Raw genomic sequence first — 25,495 nt, 5'->3', positions numbered from 1 at the left:
TCAATCTAATTAAGGTGATTGTTATATTTACCACTTGAAGCTCAATCCATATATTTGTGGCAGAATTCTATTGGAGTGTTTGTACAAAGTGTATGAACATTTAAGGGTAATGAGATATTAGTAATATGTGGGAAATCAAGGTTTTATTTGTGCAAGATCAATGAACTCCTAGGTCATGTTGTAAATTCTTGCATCGACCCGTGAGCCAACCACAGACCACGATGACAACTGGGAGGCGGGACCACCAAAGCCTGTCCTCCCATTGGACACACCAAGAGGAAAGATGGAATTCCATTACCATCCAGCATTCTGTTTTTTGTCTCCTTTCAAGGACTACTCTATTGACTGTTGACAAATAATAAATGAAAAAAGAAGCTGTTGATTGCTACTGCAGTCCTTTAGAACTTAAATGACCGGTACTGAGTACTAAAACACTTGGCGCAGTTCGCCGGAGGTTTGAATTCTTACCTGGAAGTTTAAAGAGAGCCGTTACCGTGGTTGCAGATTCTGACCGCTGCGCTCTTCATCATGAGGGAGATGAGGGAGCGAGGCCAGGCCGGCTAATTAAACCGTCCGGCAGATTTAATACGCCGTGAATCACCCGCGCCCTTCAATTAATCCCCACTCCAGAAAACGGGAACAGAACTACTTATCTAGGGCCACGCTGGTCTTCAGCCAATTCAGCTACTCTCAGTGACCGGCAACAGGTGCCTTTTCCTTTGTCCTTTCCTTCCTGCACTGTTTTACCTTCTCTGCCCTCTTTCGCTGAAATACTGACTGCATCAACTGAACGCATGAAATAATTCAACAAATAACTGTCATCATGGTCATCCACTATGACACTGTCACAAAAAATGTATTAATATCAACAAAATTTTTTAATAATAAACATGAACATAATTTAGTAAGTCAAGCACAAGTTGCAATGTTGAATTCATCAAGATATAGACAAAGCAAAACACAGGTACCCTGAGAACATGGAAATAAGTCACTGAAACCTGATGCTTGGAGCACCATCAGTGACCAAAAAACATATTTGGTATGAACTTAGAATTTCGTAGTGGATCAGCAGCCCAGAGTGAGGAAAACATCAAAGGCGGCATTTCAAACTGCCTGGGCTCTTCAACATCATCAGAAACAAAATTATTTATTTGATCCCTATAATAATAAGATAACCAGACCAGCAGCACAGGAACAAGCTGCTCTGCCAAAATGAAGATTTCAAAAATGTTAAACAGATAATTCATGCAAGTGTTGGGCATATTTTGTCATTGTTTGTGACTTCATATCCCAAAACGTTACAAACGGTCCTCAATTTAGAGTGTAAATAGCAAAAAGAACATTTCCATTCAGTTTTTTTTTCTTTCTTGAAGGCACTGTTGTAATTGACTTCACAAATTCATTGTAGCATAATTTCCAAGAATGTCCAAAGTATCATTCAGACATTCATGATGTGCCCTGCGATAGACTGGCGGCCTGTCCAGGGTGCATTCCTCTCACCCAATGCACGCTGGGATAGGCTCCAGCACCCCCCTGCCCAGGATACACGGGTATAGATAATGGATGCATGGATGATGTGCATGGCTGAATAACACATAGCTTATTGCAGTTCCATTAACTTTCCCCATTCTCCCCACTGAGGCATCCATCAAATCCATAGCAGCCAATCAAACTGACTGGTGTGTGGTGCACCGCCCTGGTCCGACTGGGTCCTCCCCGCAGTGCGACAGGCCCCCTACGGCCCGCCCTGCTGCTGCCTCTTCTCCAGGAAGAACTACAGGAGGAGAGAGAGAGAGAGAGAACTCTCCGTTAAGCAGTAAAAGTAGGTACCTGGGTGTAACTGCAGGTGTGATTTGTACAGTCCAGTGGGAGGAAGATGGACAATGTGTGTGATCTTTCTGTGTTTTGGGTGGGTGATTGTGAAACCGTGTGCGTGGCTGGAGAGGTCAGACTGTAGGGGGTTGTTGGGGGGGTCCCACCTTCCTGACGCTGCCGAAGGCGGGGCCGAAGCCGGGCTGGACGCGGGCGCTGGTTCTGATCCAGCCCGGAAGCTTCTGCAGCGTGGCCGGCCGGGAGTAGCGCCGGTCCAGCAGGAGGATGCAGGCGTAGTCGCCACGGTGACGGATAGCTCTTCCTGAAGGATGGAGAGAGAGGGGGTGGGGCAGTGAGGTAGAAACTAGTGTCCTGTTGGACTCGATTATGCACACATACACACACACACACACACACACAAAGGCAAGTCAGGTGTCAAAAGCCTGAAGGCAAAAGATCACCCCATGCACAGAGCAAAATCCTTACCTATGGATTGATTGACAGCCTTCATGCAGAGGTTCTCAATCAGCGCTTTTCCAGGACTCCGCCCTCCGACATGGGCCTGTAGCCAATCACAAAGCACATCTTACACACGTCCGTGACACATCCACATGCAGTGAGGAAGCATGCTATTTTGTACTCATGTCATTCACCACTGTAACTTAATTAGCCATTAAATGAGTGAAATCTGAGCAGACCCAGTGCCTAATCAAAGCCTCCCCTCACTCACCATGGTCTTGTCCAGATAGGCCATCTTCTCCTGGAGCTCTGGGGACTTGATGTTGGGGTACGGCATGCCAACCATGACAACGCACCTGACAGACAGAGGTGCACACCCACCATTAACAAACCACACCCACTGCACCCGCCCGTCACAATGGAACAGACAGCAGCCAATGAGGAGCTGCTGATGAAGGCCCAACCTTCACCACCCGAGGGGTCTAAGGAGACCAAACTTCCCCACCGACGCCTCGTAACTTAAACACAAAGCCCGTCAGAGAGGGACGCGCCTCGCTGGGGAAATCAGCACTTCATAATCCATTCTCTGTCCTCTTTCTAAAGCCTTAATTCCCTCTCAAAGCGCCCGAAAGGCGGGGGAAATGAACCTGGCTCTCTGCGAGCGCGCCCGTGAGAGGCGGGACGGAGCGGAGCGGAGGAGAGAGGGTAATTATGTCTGAATGGGCGAGCGAGAGAGGGCTCTCGCCCAGAGTGTGCAGATAAGGACCGGGCCGAGAGCAGCCCTTTCGCTGGGACACCGAGAGGTTCTGCTGATGCAGGGAACGCTGATCGGCCTGCAGTGTGCTTGCTAGCACAGCCCAAGTCTGGGGTCCCTGTGGAGCACTAAAGCGGAATAGTGCACTAAAGCGGAATAGTGCACTAAAGTGGAACAGTGCACTAAAGCGGAATAGTGCACTAAAGTGGAACAGTGCACTAAAGTGGAATAGTGCACTAAAGCGGAATAGTGCACTAAAGCGGGACAGTGCACTAAAGCGGGACAGTGCACTAAAGTGGAATAGTGCACTAAAGCGGAATAGTGCACTAAAGCGGGACAGTGCACTAAAGCGGGACAGTGCACTAAAGCGGAATAGTGCACTAAAGCGGGACAGTGCACTAAAGCAGAATAGTGCACTAAAGCAGGACAGTGCACTAAAGTGGAACATTGTGCTAAAGGGTGGCGTCAGTAGCAGGTCTACGCACAGGTCCTAGGCGTCGGCTCACCTGCCCAACTCGTCTGAGAAGTTGATGCCCTCACTCATCTTGCCCCCAACAACAGAGAGCAGCAGCGCCCCCGTCAGGGAGCCCCCGGCATGGCTGCAGCGCTGGAGGGAGGCAAGGCACAGACCATCAGAACCTTTCTACGCCTTTTATAGACTGAACATGTACCTGGCACAGAACACAGTGTCTACTGGGATGACTATGCTAAGTGGCGATTCCCAGCTTTGAGGAAACGGGACTAGCGGTTGGAGGAGCCGGACGCTGCGTACCTGGATGCACTTGGAGTACTCCGTCAGCACCTGCTCCACCTGGCTGGCCTTCCTGGGCTCCTGGAAAATCTGCAAGCCATCGTGCGAGAGTGATGCCTAAGTAACAACATGCTACACTGCTGAAGTCTCGCTGAGCCACAGAATGGGTCTGAGGCCGCGTGTGACTGTGATGATGTCATTCTGTAGGCGGTTTGTGATTGGCCGGTTTCCCACCTTCTTTTTGGCAGACAGCCGGCCCAGAGCCCCGCTGGCCTCCCAGTGGGCCAGGATGCGGCGCTCGTACTCGTAAGAGGGGAAGAAGCACACCACGCCACCCGGGACCACGTTGCACAGGTTGGACAGGATCCGCCCCACCTCGTCCATCTGCGCAGACCAGCCAATCGCAGAGGGAGACAGGGGTAAGCAATGGCCCCGGTCACCAATCAAATTTAACCTTTGCATCCGGTTAGGCAAAGTAAGCGTAGCAGAAGCACATTAGTGCATTAGGCATTCGAGTGAGAGCTGAGCACGTTCGCGGGTCCTGATGCCTACCATCTGCGGCGTGTCCCTGTTCTGGAACGTGAACTCCAGCTCCTGTCCCGAGGGACCGCTGCACAGCACTATGGGTAAGATATTCTCTGGGGGGATCACATGACCTGCAGCGCAGAATATACGGTAAGTTCTGGAGCGCTGTACTCCCAGGGGGAGCTCAGCATGCACACAAGCTCAACTTCCCTGCGGTGGACAAATGACACTCCGCCCACCCGCAGTGCGCTGTGTTTTTTCTCATTCTAAGCCAGTGTTCTAGAACTCCACTGCTTTCAGTTACCAGCGGTGACTGTGACATCAGCACTAGAATGTTCAGTTAAGAACACTCCAATCACAGATTACCTTCAACTCAAAGGGTTAAAACAAGCACCCACTGCTGCTGTTCCTTGCATGGCTTTACAAGTCGGCAGTGTTAACTACAAAAAACAAATCAACCACCAAATGAACTGCCGCTTGAGCTGAGGGTGCAGTGCCCAGTGAACACGTGGGCTGCTGCTCGCTGCGCTTCGGAAACCGCGCTCACCACAGGCGAACTCGGCGATGCGGTCCACCGACACTCCCGCCGACAGCAGCAGCTGGTCCTTGAAGTCGGACACCTGTGAGCAGAGCAGACAGGCCCGGCGGCCCCCTGGTCAGCGGTCCCCCCCATGCCTGGAGCCTCTCACACATGCTAACGCTAACCCCCCCATGCCTGGAGCCTCTCACACATGCTAACGCTAACCCCCCCATGCCAGGAGCCTCTCACACATGCTAACACTAACCCCCCATGCCTGGAGCCTCTCACACATGCTAACACTAACCCCCCCATGCCTGGAGCCTCTCACACATGCTAACGCTAACCCCCCCATCCCTGGAGCCTCTCACACATGCTAACGCTAACCCCCCATGCCTGGAGCCTCTCACACATGCTAATGCTAACCCCCCCCATGCCTGGAGCCTCTCACACATGCTAATGCTAACCCCCCCATGCCTGGAGCCTCTCACACATGCTAATGCTAACCCCCATGCCAGGAGCCTCTCCACATGCTAAGACATAACAGCGCGTTTGCTTACGCCCCCCCCCCCACGCGGCGGCGGTGCTTACAGGCTGCATGGTTCCCCCGGCGATGATGACGGCCCGGCAGTCCCTCAGCACCGGGGCGAAGTGCACCGCCGCGTTCAGCAGCAGGAACTTAACGCTGCTCTGGGCCAGAGCCCCTGCGGACGGGCGCGAGAAAAACGAAACGCTGAAGCGGCGTCTCCTGCCCCCGAGGAGGAGAGATCACACCTGTATAACACACCTGAGTGCCCCGCATAATCACCAGGGCACTCAGAGAGGGGAACGATGAGTCACACACCTTGCCTCTGGACCACCACTCTTCCATCTTTGTTGGCATTGGTAAGAGCAAAGAGGAAACCCTCCACCTGCATCATGGGAGAGCTCATGCTGGTCTGCCTCCCCTCTTCTGCCACTGTCTGGTCAGGAGTTGGTACTGCAATGACACAATCACAGAAACTTGCATCCTTTTCTAAATGGGATTTCTACTGACAGTAACTATATTCTGTAAGTATGTACAGTACTAGTCAATATATGATTCATTTTCAAAGTTTTGGAAAATAAATCATAGACAGGAAACACATCAGTGAGGTAGAGGGGGAAGCCACACATGCCAGAAGAATGTGCTACATTCCTGTACACTACACTCCGGTACTGGAGTACCGTTTCCACCAGCACCCAAAATCTAAACCAGCAACCAGTTTATACCCAGAACATCATGTGGTTAAGTCAATTGCTTTAATTGATCAGTTCCGTGCTGTGCAACAATACAGAGAGCACACCCTGCGGCTCTCTGGGACCAGGGCTACTGTGACCTCACAGTGACACGGCCCGGTTGCCACGGCGGCATTGATCCCAGTGTTCTCTCGCTCACTGTGGGGAGGTGAAGGCAGCTGTGCTGACCTGGCTGGGCCTGCTGACCGCTCTGCAGAGCCTGCAGGAAGTGGGCCAGCCCCTCCGTCCTCCGGTTCTCCTTATTGGACGAGCTGACCTTCACGCCCGCGCCCTGGTACCGCTCCACAAAGCCACACAGCTGGACAGACAAACAGCCGCCGGTCAATGTCACTTCAGATCACCGTCTGCCTGTGTTTGTGTCACGCTACATGATTGTGACAGCCCATTTTCGAAGCCACCTCACATTATTTTATATTTGTTTTGTTCTGGTTATTTTATTATCCTCTCTCTTTTCTTCTGCTGTTTTGTTTTCACTTTCTGCTCTTTGAACAGCAAGTCAGAAACACATTTTAAAAAGTTTATTGCTATTATTAGGGTGAGAGAGAGAGAACGAGAGAGAGAGAGAGAGGATCATTCACAGACTGCTCTAGCATGCCATTGTCGTTTCTACTCTGCAATAAATAAGCCAGTCTGCTTTGCATCACTGCACCGGAACATGAAGTTCAGCTGGCAAGAAAAACTACAGCATAATCCGTCTCTCCACAAACTGAAGGGAGGAGAACAAACTCACTGGATGATACGATTATAACATCCTTTCCATACAACGTATATTAATAAATCCTCAATCCCTCAAGCAGACAAACTTCACATAGACGCCACTTCATTGTTTCTGTGACCTGAGCCAGGCGTGTTCAGCACATTCGACCAGCATCACGAGAAGCTCCGCACACACCGCACAGGCCAGCCAGCGCCGCACACGGGCAGACGTGATCTCCAGCAAATGCACCGTCATGGCGACGCACTCACCTTCCTGCTAATGAGGCTCTTCTCAAAGTAGCGCTGCACCTGCATTAGAGGAGAAGCAGAAGCACAGCACATCATCCATCAAAGCCAGAGAGAGAGAGAGAGAGAGAGAGAGAGAGAGAGAGAGAGAGAGAGAGAGAGAGAGAGAGAGAGAGAGAGAGAGAGGGGGAGAGAGAGAGGCACATGCAGCTTTTACGTTTCCTCAGTAACCCTGCAGAGTGGCGTGTCATCAATACCCAGCACGCTGGAGCTCTCATAAAAACCCATTTCGCCAGCCTTAAGTGAGAGGGAGAGATGGCTCTGCTTTCTCAGACTCCACTTCCCGGATCGATGGCCGTCTCATAGCAGACCCGGGCCCTTCCATCTTTCACACGACGGCCTTTCACTTACAGGCCGTGATTCACTAAGCCACCCGGCCGCGGGCCTCTGCTGTCTCAGACGCGCAGCGAGGGCTATTCCTCCCCGCGGCGCGCAGAGTCACGTTTCACACGCGCGGTGCGCGGGAGCGTTACCTTGAACAGGTTAATGTTATCAATCTGCGCTCGGAACAGGAAGTCGTTGATGGTCAGCAGCTCGGTACCTGGGGGAGACCACGGCGAGGCGACGGATGGGAGAGGAACAGAAACGTAATTAATCTCCCGTTCATTACAGAGCGATCGATACCGCTCACACAGCCCCGCGCTGACACGCACACACACCCAAACACAGGACAAACTAACACACACTAATAATGCTGTAACAGCCATTAATAATGCTCCACTGAACAGAAAGTGTTTCTGGGGGCAGATGGGAGAGAACGTGCCACTCCTGGTGTGTCCCTCTTACCTGGCTGACAGGTCTGGGTATGAGGGTTCTGTCCAACCTTCCCTGCAGAGACACAAAGGACAGTCAGCACACAGACAGGACAGCCAGCACACAGACCGCAGCAGGACAGTCGAACAGTGCTTGCCGAATTCTCCACTCAGGAGACTTTAACTGCATTTTCTCCCCCCAAACCCTCACCTCCCAACACCCGGACCAGTCCGTCCAGCACAAACAGGATCTGCTTGATGTACATCAGATTCTTGGCTTTCAGGCGATTCCTGCAATCAGACAGGTAACACCTCACTCGTTAAAAAGACACTTCAGTCGACCAGCAGTATGAGGACATTTTATTTTGCTCACCACGTATTTGACAGTAATAGCTAAATAAACGCTGGTTGTTGGGCTTTGTGTGCACTGGAGTGCTGTGGTTCCTCAGGTCAGATGGACTGCACTAAGTATGAGCCAATGCTGCCACCTTGTGGTGGCGAGGGGAAGGTCACCCCGATGAGACACGACGCCTATGTGTGGTTGCTGTGGGCTTTAATAAGGCCCTCTGGAAAGACAGTAGCACATCATAGATCCTAAACACAAGCCGAGGCCCGGCCTTCACAGTCACACTTCCATTAAAGCATGGGCACCATGGCAACCAAAATGTGACCGGTGATGATGCTTTCTAATGGATGCGTGGCTGCCTACCCACGTCCCAAAAACCCACGGTTCCCATGACAATGAGGCTGGTCATCACTTGGCCCTGAGGAAATGTGTGCGCCGATGCTGAGGGGCATGAATAATCACACATAGCAAATACGTCAAATAACACCACTGCTGTATGAAAGAGTGGCAAGATCAAAAGCTCCTCTTTCTGCAGTACTGCAGTGAACAAATTTAACACTAACACAAAGGTATTCTAAAGTGCACGTCTCAGAAGCGTGCTCTGGGTTCCAGCTGCAGCCATTTTGTCCCGCAGTGCTGCGCGCTGTGCCACAGGACAGCGTCTGAACTGGGTCCATCTCAAACACACCCCACAGCCACTCACAGCGCCACACGCCCATCTCTGGTGGAATGTTGCCCCAGGCAACGTCAGATTACTGATGCGTCACGCATTTCTGCTCTGGCGCATTTCTGCACTGGCGCATGACAGCGGCGGGCAGGAGGGCTCTCTCTGGTGACTTCTTACTTCCTCTGTCTGTGTCGCACGAGTTCAGGGAAGTGGGTGTGGAGGGGGGGGGAGGGGGTGGGGGGGAGGAGCTGGATCCGGCCGTTTCATCTGAAGCCACGAGCCCTGATCACAGCAGCAAAGGGAATGCAAACTGTGATGAGGAAAAGGAAGAGGAAGTGCTCACCTGTAGCGCTCCTGGTACTGGGACAGCTGGGAGTGGGCACAGCACACCTGAGCAGGAAGGGATAGAGGGAGACGCACAAAGGCCCACTCCTGTGAAACACTATCAAACCCAAAGGCAAAGGCCAAGCGCTATAACACACGCCCCTGTGGAGCAGCGAATACACAAGGCACGGCAACTGCTGTCAACATCCTGTTTGAATCACAGCCAGCTCAGCAGCAGACTCCAGCAGGCGCCTCCCACACACCATGCTTGCAGGCTGATAATACATGAATGGCGCTGTATTTTTTAAAAGGTGTCCAGGTGCGGGACTGATATCTCTCAGATGTGAACACCGTTTAGAGGGGGTGTGACCCTCCCCTGTCCCCCGTTCCCCGTCCCCTCGTCCCCCTGTCCCTGCCCCCGCTCCCCGTCCCCGCTCCCCGTCCCCCTGCCCCCCGCTCCCCGTCCCCCTGTCCCCTGCCCCCCGCTCCCCGTCCCCCTGTCCCCTGTCCCTGCCCCCCGCTCCCCGTCCCGTGCCCCTGCCCCCGCTCCCGTCCCCCTGCCCCCCGCTCCCCGTGCCCCGGCCGGGTTACCTGGGCGCCCGTGAGCTCAGAGCTGTGGATGCAGGTGATGGTGTCGCTCAGGTTGTGCGCCTCGTCGATGATCACCACCTGGTCCTTCAGCTTGATGCCCGAGGCGCGGCGTGTGGCCTCATGGAGTAGAGTCTGATAGGGCAGCACCACAAGCTGGGGAGGGGGGGGGAGAGAGAGAGAGGGGAGAGGGGGGGGAGGGAGAGAGAGGGGGAGAGAGGGGAGAGAGGAAGAGACAGGGAGAGAGAAAGACAAAGAGGGAGAGAGAGAGCAGGAGAGGGAGAGAGAGGGGGTGAGGGTAGGAGAGAGAGGGGGAGAGAGAGAGAGTGACAAAGAGAGAGGGAGGAGAGGGAGAGAGACTCATTACAAAATGAGTCATTACAAAAATGAAAAACACACTCACTGCTCCTCAGCACCAAAACCAACACCCCCCAATAAAGCACAGGTCAGGCAAGAAACCAAGAGCATTCATCCATTTATCTTCAAGAGGAACTTAAAAATCCATTACGGTAATCTGCTCAGAGATGCATATCACAAGGGCCACATTAATACCGGTGTATAATGGGTTATCCAGGGTTCAGAAAGAACTGCGTGAGTGACAGGCGGGGCCTCCACTCCAGCTCTTCCTGCCTGCTGGAAGCTACCGCGCCCCTGCGCTGCGTTTGAACACTTTAAAATGCACCCCTCCTTCCCTTCCCTTCCTTCCTTCCCTCCCTTCCTCGTTCCCTCGTCTCCCTGTGGCCTCCGAAAGGGGCTAACTGGCTGCCGTGACAGGGAAAATCTGCTCAATACAGCACTTCAGAAATGAAGGAAGGAAGCGAGATCTGTCCTCGCTGGCCTGCCTTGCTGAATGACACAATGCCAGAAAGTATCCTTTGCGGAACCAAATCAGGCCATGAACAACTGCAAGTCCCAGAATGCCTTGCATAAGACAAGTAACAGAAAGGATAGTGGGTAAAGGTAAGTGCATATTTATTCAAGGACATACAAAATGTTTATATTGAATATACACAGCCAGAACACATATTGTAGCATACTGTATACTGAGTGGTGTGCTGTAACACATACAGTGGCAGTTTCTATGGTGGAGCCTGATGATGGCGGTGCAGGACAGCATGAGGAAGAGCATTACCTGGGCAGCTGGGATAGCCAGCCGGCCCCCGTAATAAGGGCAAGCCTTCTTCTCCTTGCCCAGAGCCACCAGCTGCTCGATGTCCCGCACCTTGACCAGGACCTCGTCCCGCAGGCTCTGCAGCGCCTCCTGCCTGTAGAAGGGGCACACCGCCTTGGCCACGCCCCTCCTCCGCTTAGGCTCCTCCTCCACTGGCTTCTCTCTCTTTTCTGGGTAGAGAGACACAATCACTTCCCAGTTTATCCACATGGGCTAAAAACCCAGGACCGGAATAACACGATGTGGCTGATATAGAGCATTACGCGGCCGTTCTGATTATCACTGAAGACCTAACAACGAGAAAGCCTTTCCTTAATGTTGCTGAAAACCGTGGAGGTATTAATTGCAGTAGAGAAGCAAGTCTAGCATTGGGAGCGCAGGGCTCACCGTGTTTGTTCTTCTGCATCTCCAAGCAGCGGTCGTTGATGAGCTGCACGCTGCTCAGCCTGCGAACGTCCTCATTGATGCACAGGTTCTGTAGGACATGAAACAGCACTGAGTCACAGTGTGGAATGGGACTACATGGCTCACAGTGGAATGGGACTGCATGGCTCACAGTGTGGAATGGGACTACATGGCTCACAGTGGAATGGGACTGCATGGCTCACAGTGTGGAATGGGACTGCATGGCTCAGAATGGAATGGGACTGCATGGCTCACAGTGTGGAATGGGACTGCATGGCTCACAGTGTGGAATGGGACTGCATGGCTCAGTGTGGAATGGGACTGCAGGGCTCACAGTGTGGAATGGGACTGCATTGCTCAGAATGGGACTGCATGGCTCAGAGTGGAATGGGACTGCATGGCTCACAGTGTGGAATGGGACTGCATGGCTCACAGTGTGGAATGGGACTGCATGGCTCACAGTGTGGAATGGGACTGCATGGCTCACAGTGTGGAATGGGACTGCATGGCTCAGAATGGAATGGGACTGCATGGCTCACAGTGTGGAATGGGACTACATGGCTCAGAATTAAATGGGACTGCATGGCTCACAGTGTGGAATGGGACTGCATGGCTCAGTGTGGAATGGGACTGCATGGCTCAGAATGGAATGGGACTGCATGGCTCACAGTGTGGAATGGGACTGCATGGCTCAGTGTGGAATGGGACTGCATGGCTCAGAATGGAATGGGACTGCATGGCTCACAGTGTGGAAAGGGACTGCATGGCTCAGAATGGAATGGGACTGCATGGCTCAGAATGGAATTGGACTGCATGGCTCAGTGTGGAATGGGACTGCATGGCTCACAGTGTGGAATGGGACTGCATGGCTCACAGTGTGGAATGGGACTGCATGGCTCAGAATGGAATGGGACTGCATGGCTCACAGTGTGGAATGGGACTGCATGGCTCACAGAGTGGAATGGGACTGCATGGCTCACAGTGTGGAATGGGACTGCATGGCTCACAGAGTGGAATGGGACTGCATGGCTCACAGAGTGGAATGGGACTGCATGGCTCACAGAGTGGAATGGGACTGCATGGCTCACAGTGTGGAATGGGACTGCATGGCTCACAGTGTGGAATGGGACTGCATGGCTCACAGTGTGGAATGGGACTGCATGGCTCAGAATGGAATGGGACTACATGGCTCACAGTGTGGAATGGGACTGCATGGCTCACAGTGTGGAATGGGACTGCATGGCTCACAGTGTGGAATGGGACTGCATGGCTCACAGTGTGGAATGGGACTGCATGGCTCAGAATGGAATGGGACTGCATGGCTCACAGTGTGGAATGGGACTGCATGGCTCACAGTGTGGAATGGGACTGCATGGCTCAGAATGGAATGGGACTGCATGGCTCACAGTGTGGAATGGGACTGCATGGCTCAGTGTGGAATGGGACTGCATGGCTCACAGTGTGGAATGGGACTGCATGGCTCACAGTGTGGAATGGGACTGCATGGCTCAGTGTGGAATGGGACTGCATGGCTCACAGTGTGGAATGGGACTGCATGGCTCACAGTGTGGAATGCAGTGCAGGGGAAGTAACCGGGCCTGCCGCTCACCTGCCGAGACCCCAGGGTGACCAGGCTGACGTCCCCAGCGAACGGGCTCTTCTGCACCTCGTGCACGAACTGGGCGAGCTGAGAGTGCGTGCGGCTGCAGTAGTATATCTGAGAGCGAGAGACAGCGATATTAGCATAATATTATCTGTGATAAAACATAATGAAATCAGCCTACCGGGTTTGCAAGGAAGACACACTTCACTCGTTGTAAAATGAAGATAAGGCCTGTCAGGGGGTAGATGAAAGTCCCTCTGAATTACTTTTAAAGGCCTTTATGGTATTTATTTTAATCCCTTTCCATTGTGCTCTGGTTTTTTTCCCACAGCTCTTGTAGGGATTAAATATTTCAAAGGATTTTCTAGGGTTTTCCCAAGAACTGCGAGAACCCTGAATCACAATTCGAACAGCTATGAGGCCCTGCTTCCAAACGCCTCCAAATCCCCAGGCAACAGCTTCACAAACCTTGGTCACGTGGTCTTCTTCTAGATCATCGTCATCATCTTCATCACAAAACCTGTGGAAAAGATGAGGGCTGAAAATAGCAGGGCTGTGGGTTTGTGGGGAAAGGCAGTTTCCTGTTAAGACACATTGGCGTGTGCAGCACACAGACTGAATGGACACAGTGCATGCACCGAGAGCATGCACATGTGTGCGTACAGGTGCAGGGGGTGCGTAGTACTACTGCACATTCACACCTGGGTAGCTTTTTCCACTGTCATTTTTAAATACTGGTCCCAAGCATTCACACAGTAAGCAGGAACAAAATCTTCTGCTCGTACCATCTGTTCAGTCTGTGCATGTGCACTGAATACTTTCTACCGATAAACTCTTCCCTTCTTCTTACACATCCATTGGGACGGAATGAAAGTGGCTGTGTGGACAGCAGGAGGAAGGCTGGAGTGGCAGACTGCGGAGGAGTGCAGTCTGGCAGATTTACCGCCCCGGCCAACTGTCCCAAACGGCCGCCCACCTGTTCTTGGGCTTGGCTTCGTCATCGCTCTCGTACTCGGCCACGATGAGCTCCTCCTCCCCGTCCTCCAGGCCCGCCCCCAGCCCTGGCCCCGCCCCCTCCTCCAGGGACTCCTTACTGAGCTGGAGCAGCCGCACCGCCTCCTCATCCTCGCTGCTCTGCAGACACACGGAAAACAATCCGTTCATTTCATATTCAAAATTCATAGTTCATAATACATTACAATGTATTACGGACGTAATGTATTGGTTTTACAGAAACAGAAATGGAGGGAAACTATTTCTGAATATACTGCATATGAAGATGTGGAGGGAGGGTTTTGGTAGGGACTCCTCTTGCTGGTTAGAGAGCTGCAGTGTGACTATGCCAGCTGCACGTGCAGTTGGCTCCTCCCCGGACACACCGACTGCGCAGCTGTGCTGACGATGCCACAGTTAAAAAACTGGTTCTGGCTAAAAGAGGAGGGCAGGGAGGCAGAGGCAGCCAGGCACCTTGCGCTTGAGGGCGTATTTGAGCTGGGCGTTGTGTCGGATCAGCTCCAGATGCTCCTCCCTCCTCTTCCTCTTCATCTCCTCTTCCTGGAAAGAGAACAGAATGTTTTTTAAAAAAAATTTTAAAAACCCACAAGAAATGGATCTGCAGGGACACTTAAAATTACTGTGCGGCCCAAGAAACGGGCAGCTGTGGGGCCAATGCCACGGCCATCAAGCGCTGTCCAGCAGAGTCCAACCCCACTGCTCTCAAATGACACGGGCTCTCCAGGAGCTGACAGTAATTGGTAGGCCAATGAGAGGGGGCCCCAGAATAGCAGCGGTTCTCACTTTCAAACAGAGTGACCCCGTAACCCGGGATGGCAGCCCGCATTCCCGCCACGGTGTCCCCTTACACCCTACCTTCAGCTTGCTGACCAGGTCCCTCTCTGCCCTCTTCTGCACAAAATCTGTGATCCAGTCGGGCTCTGCAGCGGAGGAAGAGGAGGAGGGGGCCACGGATGAGGAAGAGCCGCTGCCCTGGCTGGTGTCATGTTGGCTGTCTGCCCCGGCCTCCTCCAGCAACCGGGCAGCTTCCCTCCTCTTCCTCTCCTCGTGGTCCCGGAGCCAGGCGAGTGATCCACATATAAGACTCAAGGACTTTCCCTGCAAAACAAGCAAACATGCTGGGCCTGGCCACTGGAACCACCGAGACAGAATGAACATCTAGTGTTCATACGGCTTTAAAGTCGCGGGTAAGCTTACTGTCCCGGTGGGGCTCTCGAAAATCCCGACCTTCCCCTCATCAAGTGCGCAGTACAATGCTTCCATGAACTGCTCCTGAATGGAGTACGGCTGGTAGGGGAAGGGGAACCGTGCCGCCCCGTGCTCCATGACTGGAGTGTTTATCTGGGGACAGAGACGTGACGAAGAATAGATTCACAGGCATTTGTGTTAGCTAACATGTCACCTGTCCACATTTCGCTCAGCCACACAAAAGAGGCTAAGGCGTAGATGTCCTTCAAAATACAGTCATTCTAAATTTGCTATAGCTATATGTTCATCATGTATGTACCATCATGTTTCTACACCAGGCTGGTTGAATGGATGTTAGCTTGCCAGAAGCTATGTTAATTTGTGTCCTTTCTGCCAAACAATCTTACAGATTCGCTAAAGTGAAACATTGCTTCTCGAGTTATGGATTAATGACAATGACATTTTTTATAGAAAGATCAACAGATCAACATAGCTATAAAGTAGCTAACGTTAAAGTTAGCAAACGCTATTGAATTCTGGTTGAACTTATATCATGAATAAATTAACGTTACCTGGTGTCTATGGTCTATCGGACTATGGCCGATGTGACACTTGTCTGAAGTTATGTTTATTGATAAGAAATTATTTGAATTTAGCTAGCTAAGTGATAAAGTTTCTCCACTCCTGTATCTTAGCATCTAGTAGTTTCTAGATATTTCCCCAAAGAAAGAACGCGCCAGTCAGAGCCAGCCAATAACCACACAAGGATGTAAACGCTTGCAGGGGCCAACTGCAAATTGAACATGAGTCACCAAAAGTTGCAGCTTCATATAGTTATTGCACATATTTTGCCTTTTGTTTTGAAAACTGTAAACAAAAAACGCACGCAATTTCAACAGACCTCCCGCAGAAATAGCGAAACTTCATCTCCTTCATAGTTAATTTGTAAACAGACTGGCAAAATGCTGAACAAATTGCTTGCTGAAATAAGTGTTGTTCCAATAGGTTTTAAACAGATTGGTGATTGTTTTGCTTGTCCAACCACTAGCTATATTTTTTTTCTATTCTAATGCTGTGTATTATTCCAAATTTCCACAATATGACATTCGTAAACAATTTGAAATCGGTGAAGTACCACAAAAAGCCTGGAGATTACCATTTTTTCGTTTGGTGAAGCATTGTTTAGTTTTGGGACGGCCCCTCTTTAGCCAGCTCCAGTTGAGCTCACCCTCCTCGGCTGTTCTCTGGAAAGTTCGGCGCCCTTCCTCGAGAATAAAGCCGTTTAAATTGTCCACCTCTGTGTCAGTTACAGATAGACGTTGATGAATCAAGTGTGCGTTACGCTACAGTGTTAACACCCCAAGAGGACAACTTGTGTTTTTTCCTGGTTCTTCGCGATTTCGTATAGGTAGTTAATTACTTTTGTTGCGAGATTTAGTCAAGTAGCTACTGTAGCTATTTGCAGTTCGGGTAGATAACTAGAAGGTACCCTTGTTGATACTGACTGCTAACATTGCGCTAGCTGTGCAGCTAGTGTTATATGCTTGCTGGTTGCTAGGACGTAGCAAAGGAAATTAGTCATTAGGAAGCATTATTTTAAGGCTGTTGGACTAGCTAACGTTATTGCTGGCAATACTTAAAATCAAGAATTGTGCGAAAGGCAACAAATCGGATATGACTGCAGAAGAAGTGACCAACGGAGGACAACAAGCCATGGAGGGAGAAGATATAACACAGAAGAGAGATGGGGGAGTTTTAAAGGTAACTAACGTCACCAATCTATAGCCAACAAAAATGTGAAAATGATTGTCTCTAGGTCGTGCAGGGCCGTTTAGATTATTTTCTAGCAAGCTACCTAACCACAAAGCGTGCTGTCGTAATTGTACCTAGCTAGGTAGCTAGCAGGTAGCACTAGCGTGCTAAAATTTTACTGCGTATTTTATGATACCGCGGTTTGCTAGCGAGCGTACGAGCATGCTGCTGTTATTTTGTGAAGTAGGAGTGTCGGTGTCTGTCAGCTAGCCCAACCAGAAATGTCAATTGAGACGTTCGCAGGCTAATCATTTTAACAGCTATTTTAGTTGATGGTGTACACTAGCCAAGCAATGCATTCAGTGCAGGAGGCTTGATAATCATGAACTCCAGCTGTCTTTTACCTCCTAACATTAACCAGGGAAACCCACAGTGTAATTCGCTAGCTTGTTGCTCACTTTACTGCGTGCATGTTTCCAAAAGCAAAACGCATTTCCTTAGCAGTGGGTAAACATTGTTGTGTACGTTGCAGTGAGTGTTTAACTAAGTTCGCAAGGTGTACCTCCGCACCGACTAGGCCGGACAGGGCTTTCGCTAACGTTGGATGGCTATGCTAGCTCTAGCTCTGCGTTCCCTCCCCATTTGGGAGAGCACGTGTTTTTAGAATCTTGCTAATTTCTGCACCGCATTCAGCAAACCGACTGTTGCCTTTCCGCTGTCTTTCGTCGTAGTTAATTTTACAATTTCAATATCAAAGTAAAATGTAGAGCTAACGATAATTTGTATAGCATTCATTACACTACTTTGTTCTTTGTGTATAAGAATAATTAGAAGGTCCTTTCCTACCATCAAAGTTCGCATCAATTTAATACTAACGTTAACACTACTGAAGTAACATAAGTTGAAGAGTTACCTATAAGTTCATGTCTCCACACTCCGTTTTTGTAGCTTTTCCCAGTTTGTACATTCAATGACAACCGTATGGACGAAACGCCATGTGCACGTGTTTTGACGTTATAACTCAAACTCCGTGGTTAACGGGAATTCTAACGTGGTATCTACTTAGGCTGCATGCGCCTTCAGACCTTGGCACTGCGTGTAATTGCCTTGCATTTATACGAAATTGCTGACTCTTTAAACAGTCAATCTGCATAACTGCAGCATGGTTTGGTCAATCTTCTCGGTTTGCTTTTATCTGTTCAATGCTGTACAGTAGATGGCAGTATTCTTCAAACTGTCTTTCAGTCCATCACTAAATCGAGCAGCCTGGTAACGAATGTCCATAAAACAGAACAGGTCACGCACGGCATAAATTGTGCACCTCGCTTGCTCCGTTAGAGCAGGGATCCCTATATTGCACCGGAGTGATGCAGTTATTCCTCAGACCATGCTGTCACATTCAAGATGAGGACAGCGATATTAAGTGGGTAATGCTGGATGTATTTAGTGAATAAATGTATAGTTACAGTTTGCAGGTCTTCCTGCAGGTCGATGCCTCAGGTCTTGTCTCCAAACTTGAGGGAGGTAGTGAGTGTGATCATCCTTAGCCTAAATGCAGGGGTCTTCAGAGCAGAGGTGGTGGGCCTGTTTGCAGTACACTTTGCAGCGCTACATTTCAGATGCTGGTAGTCTGGAACCTTCTGGAGAGAGTCTGAGGCCGGAGTGTCTGCCACCTGAAGTGCTCTGCATTGCATTAAATCCAACAGACTCACCCGCAGTTCGGTGCCGTTCCCTAGAAATTGTGTTCAGATGTGCTCCTAGAATCCAACTGGAGCAGCAGCAGTTGCTCTCGTATGGTTGAGTTCCACTTACGCTGGACGCAGATAGTGACTTCATGTGAAAAGATCGCAGAGCTTTTTCCTCAGTAGCGCAATCCCGCTGTGCTCTTTCATCGATGATGTCAGCATTTATAAGATTTGAATCATCATCATTAGCGCACTGAGTCTGAGGCTGCGATGCCTTTTTACACAAAAACCGTTTTGTAACCGTTATGATTTGAATGAGCATATCTCACTGAAAAAGTACAGTATAAAGATTGTAATGTCACAAGAAAGCTGGGATTCTCCTCTTCACAACCATGGTACATGGCGTAAAGTATGATTCATTAATACACCATTGTACCATGTATATAGAGCTTTGGCGCAACACGTTATTGATCAGAACTGGGCGAGAACGTGTACCTTCCTGCCAAGTTTAGCATGCAGTGATGACCGCAGGGTCGGAGCTCGTGATCATGACTGTGACCGCAGTCCCGCCCTCTCTCCTCGGCAGCTGGTGAAGAAGGAGGGAACGGGGACCGAGCTCCCGATGACCGGAGACAAGGTCTTCGTGCACTATGTGGGCACGCTGCTGGACGGCACCAAATTCGACTCCAGCCGCGACCGCGGCGACAAGTTCTCCTTCGAGCTGGGGAAAGGTATGAACCCGGACGCTGTGGATATAACATCCTTGTATTTCTGGCACATTCAGACACTAAATAAGGTTTGATGGTGTATTATGAGTGGCTTATAGCATCACCACATTTTCCAGAGAAATAGTGCTCCAAACTGAGGCTTTGATGCTGTTTTCTGTGGGGGAGGAGGTGTGCGGTTGAGAGAGTTGGGTTTGAAAAGCGTTGGGGTGAAGGCTCAAACGCAAGACTTGGTGTGCAGGTCAGGTGATCAAGGCCTGGGACCTGGGCGTGGCCACCATGAAGATCGGAGAGGTGTGCCAGCTCATCTGCAAGCCAGAGTATGCCTACGGTTCGGCCGGGAGCCCCCCGAAAATCCCCCCCAATGCCACCCTGATATTTGAGGTAAGGAACTGCCAGTCACCATAACAATTTTCCGTGTCAGAAGTCTGTCCGAGTTTTGGTAACGCTCACTGCATATGTGTGTGTGTGCGCCCACCCCTCTGCAGATCGAGCTGTTTGAGTTCCACGGGGAGGACGTGACCGAGGATGAGGACGGTGGCATCATCCGCAGGATCGTAACGAAGGGGCAAGGCTACACCAAGCCCAACGAGGGAGCCACAGTGGAAGGTGTGTGCTGTGATGTCACAAGCAGGGGGAGGGTCAGCGGCAGCCTGAGATTTGATGCCTGCAGCATCAGCGGCAGACGTCTGAGCAGGCTGAACTGAGTCATTGTGAGCCTTCCATCTGGCAGCGTTGGCATTAGCATTGCAGACAGAGTCCACTTTACTGAGCAGCACTGGCCTGGGAACAGCGGTTAGCGAGTGAGTACCATGCTGCTATTCAGAGGCCAGCTTTACTCTGTCCAGTTGTTTAACATGCCGCCTGGAAGAGAGCAATCGGGTGGGCAGTCGGTCGGGATCTGTCCCTGCAGTAAGTGTGTGTTAATCCCCTTTGACAGCTGCTTGTGCACAGTGAGGCTGAACGCTGCCGTCTTTTCCTTTCCCAGTGACCTTGGAGGGCAAGTTTGAGGACAGGGTGTTTGACGAGAGGGAGATGAAGTTTGAGGTCGGGGATGGCGAGAACCTGGGACTGCCTATGGGTGTGGAGAAAGCCATCATGGCCATGGAGGAGGGAGAAGAGTCCCTCTTCACCCTCGCGCCAAAGTAAGTCTCCCTTCACCCTCACACCAGACTGAGCCCCTCCCCTCAGGCCAAAGTTATAGTCATGCCAATGTAAGAGTCCCTCTTCATCCATGTGTCAAAGTATGAGTCCCTCTTAACGAAGGATGGTCACCCTCATCCGGGAGTCCGTTCATTGTGTCCTTCAGTACATGCTGCAGCCGACACTATGGATTTGCTCGCTGTTTTCTGACCGATGAGTGAAATGATCAGTAATTTATCTGGTGTCTTCTTTTAAGCCAGTCTGTTGAGGTGATGTTCCTTGTGCACTAATGGCCTCTAAAGACAGGTGAGATTATTAAAGACTCACACCTCGTCTCTTCACCCCTCTCTTGTCCAGGTACGGGTATGGCAGCGCAGGAAATGCCAAGTTTGACATTCCGCCGGGCGCCACTCTCCAGTACAAACTGAAGCTGTCGGCCTTTGAGAAGGTGGGCCCCCCGTTTGCCCTGCGCCTGCTGCACTAGCCTGTCTGTTAGCACTGTGAGATGTAACACTTTTGAGATTCATCTTTAAGCTAAACGTCGTTAATGCCCCGGTTACTCTGAACGATTTACATTTCAATGCACGCCCCCGCCCCCCGCCCGCCCCTCCCGTTTCATACGCCTGCCACGGTTTGTTATGGCACCCGGTCAAACATCTGTCCCAAAGACTCAGCTTCACCATTTGTTTCCGCTCGCCGCACTGTTACGTTATACAGAAATAACGCGGCTGGTTCTTTAAAGGCCGGGTCTGAGCGCTGTGCCGGTGCACTTGATTGTTGACGTGCTGTAGTTTGTAAAGCGTGTTTCAGTCGTTTCCTCGCGCGGTGCAGAAACGAACGCTGTCTTCTGTTTCAGGCCAAGGAGTCCTGGGAAATGAACACGGCTGAGAAACTGGAACAGAGTGCCATCGTAAAAGAGAAGGGAACACAGTATTTTAAAGTAAGCCCACACGCCTAATTTCTGTTCATTAGCAGCGCCGATGGTGACATGGGCTGCATTTGCATAGCGTCTGTGTTTCCAGTGTCAGAGCGCCTCAGCATGTCAAAGCTATTTATGTTGAGAAGGTGAACATGGCTACAGCCAAAACAGAGTATTCCATAATGGGTGAAAAACATTCTGCCTGTTCTGCTGAGGACCCCGTTGGGACGTCCTTGAGTCCGTGATCACATGATCTGGTGTAAGTGAAACGACACAGCCTCATAGAGACAGTAAGAGTGCTTGTGAGTGTTTGGCAGCCCCTGCTGCAGAGAGCTGGGGGGAACAGTACAGGTTCACCGCTGCCACCTTGTTCTGAAGGGCAGCTTGCGGGCGGGATGTGTGCGTACCTGAACTTCTCCATAAGGATAAACAGCCTGACTGTGCTGTCCTGGATTAATGCGTCCCTGCCGCTCGGATAAGGGCTTCAGCACCGCTGTCTGGAGGAGAGTTAGTGCTGAGCGGGACGTGTGCCAGCACAGAGGCTGCATAGTGTGCATAGTGCTGTGTGTGTGTGTGTGTGTGTGCGTGCGTCTCTGTGACGGTGACGCGCTGCCGGGCCGTTTCAGGACGGGAAGTTCAAGCAGGCGTCGGTGCAGTACAGGCGCATCGTGTCGTGGCTGGAGCACGAGTCGGGCCTGCAGGAGGAGGACGAGCAGAAGGCCCGCGCCCTGCGGCTGGCCGCGCACCTCAACCTGGCCATGTGCTACCTGAAGATGCAGGAGCAGAGCCTGGCGCTGGAGAACTGCGACAAGGTACCCCGCCCCCCGGGCCGCCGGCCAGCCAATCACAGCGCTCGGCACGAGCAATCCGAGTCCAATTACTCTGCTTACAAAAATCATAAACCCTGCAACTGGGTTCTTATTGTGGTCAAAATAGTTGGCACTGACTTGGGTAAAAGAGAAATCGTAGACTTTCAAGTACTGAGCCTGGGACAAAGGGTAGAGAAATCCAATACAAGGACACTGAGCAGGCTGGGCTCACACTGCTTACAGGAAGCCCAGACAATTAAACCACCATGCTGTAAATACACTGTATGACCAAAAGTATCTGGACACCCCTTGGTCTGGGGCTCCCTCCCTTCTAGAACACCACACCAAATATGGAATTGTAAGTTTGTGGGGTGGGGGAGATTCCTGATTGGCTGACGGCAGCGTGCCCCTCCCCTCGCAGGCCCTGGAGCTGGACGACAGCAACGAGAAGGCCTTGTTCCGGCGGGGGGAGGCCCTCTTCGCCATGAAGGAGTTTGAGCGGGCGCGGGCTGACTTCCAGAAGGTGGTGCAGCTGTACCCCGCCAACAAGGCCGCCAAGGCCCAGGTGGCCGTCTGCCAGCGGCAGATCAAGGAGCAGCACGAGAAGGACAAGCGCCTCTACGCCAACATGTTCCAGAAGTTCGCCGCGAGGGACGCCAAGGCAAGTGTGCGCCCCGCCTGCGCCCCGTCCCGGGACGTGAGCGATAACCACCCGGCCTTCACACACCGGGCTTTGCTTCACGCACACGGGTGCTTCCAGGATGACTGTCCCCATTTTAATGCCACAGTGTTTTCTGATGTGTCAAAAAAAAAAAGTATGCTTTCTTTGGATTGGTTGGGGGGGAACATATGTAAATGAAATGGAAGTATAAATGGCCAACCCAGTTAGGATTTAAATTCAGAAATCTGACTAGTTTGCATGTACAGCAAAATCAGAGTGATTTGTTTGTTTTTTATCAGCCAAAAACTGGGTTTCTAAGCATTCTGTGTTGTGTGCAAGTGTTCACTTCTGGAACGCTGGCCATATCGTGCGATAAAAAGGTTGTGTAAGTGCCTTTTCTCACCACCTGGTGGCAGCACAACGTTCAGCAGCAGCAGTGCAGTTAGTGAAGGCCTCGCCAGGCGAAAGGCTTCGTTTGCAGAAGTGAGGCGACGAAGTACAGATTAAAAAAATAAATGAGAAGTACCGTCTGCCTTTTAGTATGCAGTGATTGACAGGAAGCAGGAAGGCGTGGCTGACTCTCCTGTGATGTGTGTGTGATTGACAGAAGGAGGCGGTGAAGGTGGGGAAGGATGGGAAGAGTGAAAATGGCGGCGAGGTGGAGGTGGAGATGGAGGACGGTGCAGTGCCAGAGGAAGCGGCAGCTTAGACGGCCACCTTTTTCTCTTTCCTCTTTTTTTAAAAAAATTTTTGTTTTTCGTCATTTTGTTTTGCTCATGTTTTTTTTTTTTTTTTTTTTTTTTTTTTCTTCCTTTTTTCTTTCTTTTTTTTGTCCTTTGGAACTTTTGTAACTTAAAAAGAAAAAAAAGTTGTGTGTTTTGTAGAGCGTGTTCTGTGTGTGGGTGAGAGACGGAGGTTTAACTTTGCTGTATCAGCCCCCCCTCCCCCCCGGGGCGTGGGGGGGGCGAGGAAGGCTTTGCACTTTTGCTGGAGTGTCGCTGGTTGAGTTCTACATGACGGTTTACTGTGTGGCTGTTCCGCCTGTGGGCCTGGCAGCCGTGTCCCGTCTGTGTGCAGGCCCCAGGCCCCAGGCCCCAGAGCTCATGTCGTGGGACGTCCCGAAGCGAGGCACTTCTGTGTGCGCCCCCGTGTGTACCGGACGGGGGGACGAGTGGCTTTTTTGGCGGAAGGCTCGGTCAGTACGGGCGCAGGGCGCGAGGTTAAGCTCCTTGGTGGTGGTGTTGGGGGGGGTGGGGGGTGGGGGGTGGGGTGGGGTGTTACTCTGCGTCTCCCTGGTGTTTAATGTCCTGTCCAGTGATGGAACCCAAAAACTCCCAAAAAGGGCTATCCCGTCAGTGCCAGTCACCGCCGCCGGGCCCAGCCGGTACAGGGCCGACCCGGTCCTGCTGCCAGGCGGGCCCGGCCCGACCCGAATCAGCGGTGTCCGCTGCCACACCCCGCAGAGACCCGCGCGCGCCCGCGGCGTCCCAGAAAGATGCCCCTTCCCAACGAGCGTCTGCTGGAGGAGCGGGGCGCTCAGAAGTCTCCATCGCGCCCTGAGGCTCCCGTCCAGGGTACCACTGACTCCCCAAAGGCCGTCTGAACAATGTGTGGCGGAGTCCGGGGGCGCTGTCAGTGTCTCCTGTGTGCCCGGCGAGGGGAAGCCAGTCGCACGTTTTTAAGCTACAGCAACGAGCGTCGGAGGCCACCGCCCATGAAATGAAAGCTTGCAGTGTGGCGCAAATGAATTTGTATTTGTCCTTTTGACTCTGTACAGCCTGGGTAACAAAACACTGTTTGTCTTTTTGGTTTGTAGATTTAATTTTTTTTTTATTATTAATTGAGTGTAATTTCTGTGTAATTTGTTCCTTTTCTGAGTTCGTATGGTCATTTGTATCATGAAGAATATTTAAACTGGAAGACCGCTGAAGGCTGACCGTAGCCAGCAAAGTGAATCTGTTTCCTCTTTGGACAAAATGTAGCCCCTACCGCTCTGTCCTATAGTCTTAGCAGCGCTGGTTGACACTGAGTCTGGTGTGTGACGGGTGGGGACGGTGTGGCTGGCCTTGTGAGGCTGTGAGGAAAGGGAGGCGTCGGCCTGGTTTTTTCCCTCGGTGAGAGAGAGCGCGTTTCCTCGCACCGCCAGACTGGCTTCAGCTACCAGCACCTGCAGAATAGCGTGTTGGTGTTTCCTGAATGTCTCATTGTTTAAAGCAACCAAATTCTGTGCAGCTCCAGTGATGGCAATAAATGAGTCTCCGCTTACGCCTGGTGTTCCGTGTCCTGTTCTCTTCCCGCCTTTTCCCCCGCTTTAACCCTTTGAAGAGCAGGTTTTTTGGAATGTCTTTCTTTTTTTCAACATTCTAAGTCGGTGTTCTAGAACTCCATTGCTTACAGTTACCAGGAGTGGTTGTTGCATCGGCACATTGGAATGTTCAGTTAGTAACATTCTAATCACATATTTGTGATCTTAAATCTTAAAATGGTTAAGTTAGGGTTTAAATCTGGAAAACCCTTGAGTTTGTTCCTCAGGTGAAAGGGTGACCTTATAGTCATCTTGTAATGGAAGAGCCCCTGATAATGTTCTACCTTTTTATTTATGTTTCATGACTGGGGGAAACAGGATTTCTGGTTCCTTCTGAGGG

The 25,495-nt window shown here is 51.2% G+C and overlaps 2 protein-coding genes across 4 annotated transcripts; one reads left to right on the top strand and one right to left on the bottom strand.

Moving 5' to 3' along the window:
- Nucleotides 1-859: 859 nt before the first annotated feature.
- ddx11 (DEAD/H (Asp-Glu-Ala-Asp/His) box helicase 11) lies at nt 860-18,076 on the bottom strand. 3 transcript variants are annotated; one of them, XM_064318579.1, is made up of 27 exons: nt 17,822-18,076; nt 15,166-15,309; nt 14,824-15,066; nt 14,422-14,508; nt 13,931-14,088; nt 13,423-13,474; nt 12,961-13,068; nt 11,334-11,421; nt 10,908-11,116; nt 9,779-9,931; nt 9,207-9,253; nt 8,062-8,141; nt 7,885-7,926; nt 7,572-7,639; nt 7,063-7,101; nt 6,265-6,394; nt 5,663-5,797; nt 5,410-5,522; nt 4,849-4,921; nt 4,329-4,432; nt 4,011-4,160; nt 3,798-3,866; nt 3,532-3,632; nt 2,543-2,627; nt 2,299-2,374; nt 1,980-2,134; nt 860-1,774 (listed from the first exon to the last, which is right to left on the bottom strand). In XM_064318579.1, exons 2-27 carry the CDS (start codon nt 15,292-15,294, stop codon nt 1,736-1,738), a joined length of 2,733 nt encoding a protein of 910 aa, XP_064174649.1. In that variant the 5' UTR covers nt 15,295-15,309; nt 17,822-18,076; the 3' UTR covers nt 860-1,735. The 3 variants fall into 3 exon arrangements, with proteins under 3 accessions (XP_064174649.1, XP_064174647.1, XP_064174648.1); XM_064318577.1 differs by lacking the exon at nt 17,822-18,076 and adding an exon at nt 16,313-16,449; XM_064318578.1 differs by lacking the exon at nt 17,822-18,076 and adding an exon at nt 15,729-15,906.
- Nucleotides 16,415-25,115, top strand: fkbp4 (FKBP prolyl isomerase 4). Its single transcript, XM_064318580.1, has 10 exons — nt 16,415-16,917; nt 19,180-19,324; nt 19,560-19,702; nt 19,807-19,927; nt 20,307-20,463; nt 20,819-20,909; nt 21,318-21,401; nt 22,007-22,192; nt 22,611-22,850; nt 23,458-25,115. The coding sequence occupies exons 1-10, from the start codon at nt 16,831-16,833 to the stop codon at nt 23,557-23,559; spliced, it is 1,356 nt and encodes a 451-aa protein (XP_064174650.1). The 5' UTR covers nt 16,415-16,830; the 3' UTR covers nt 23,560-25,115.
- Nucleotides 25,116-25,495: the final 380 nt, after the last annotated feature.

The sequence above is a fragment of the Anguilla rostrata genome, chromosome 19 (assembly GCF_018555375.3).
Source record: "Anguilla rostrata isolate EN2019 chromosome 19, ASM1855537v3, whole genome shotgun sequence".
Classification (NCBI taxonomy): Eukaryota; Metazoa; Chordata; class Actinopteri; order Anguilliformes; family Anguillidae; genus Anguilla; species Anguilla rostrata.
Note: the sequence above shows the minus strand (reverse complement) of the source record. Positions and strands in the feature narration are given on the sequence as shown.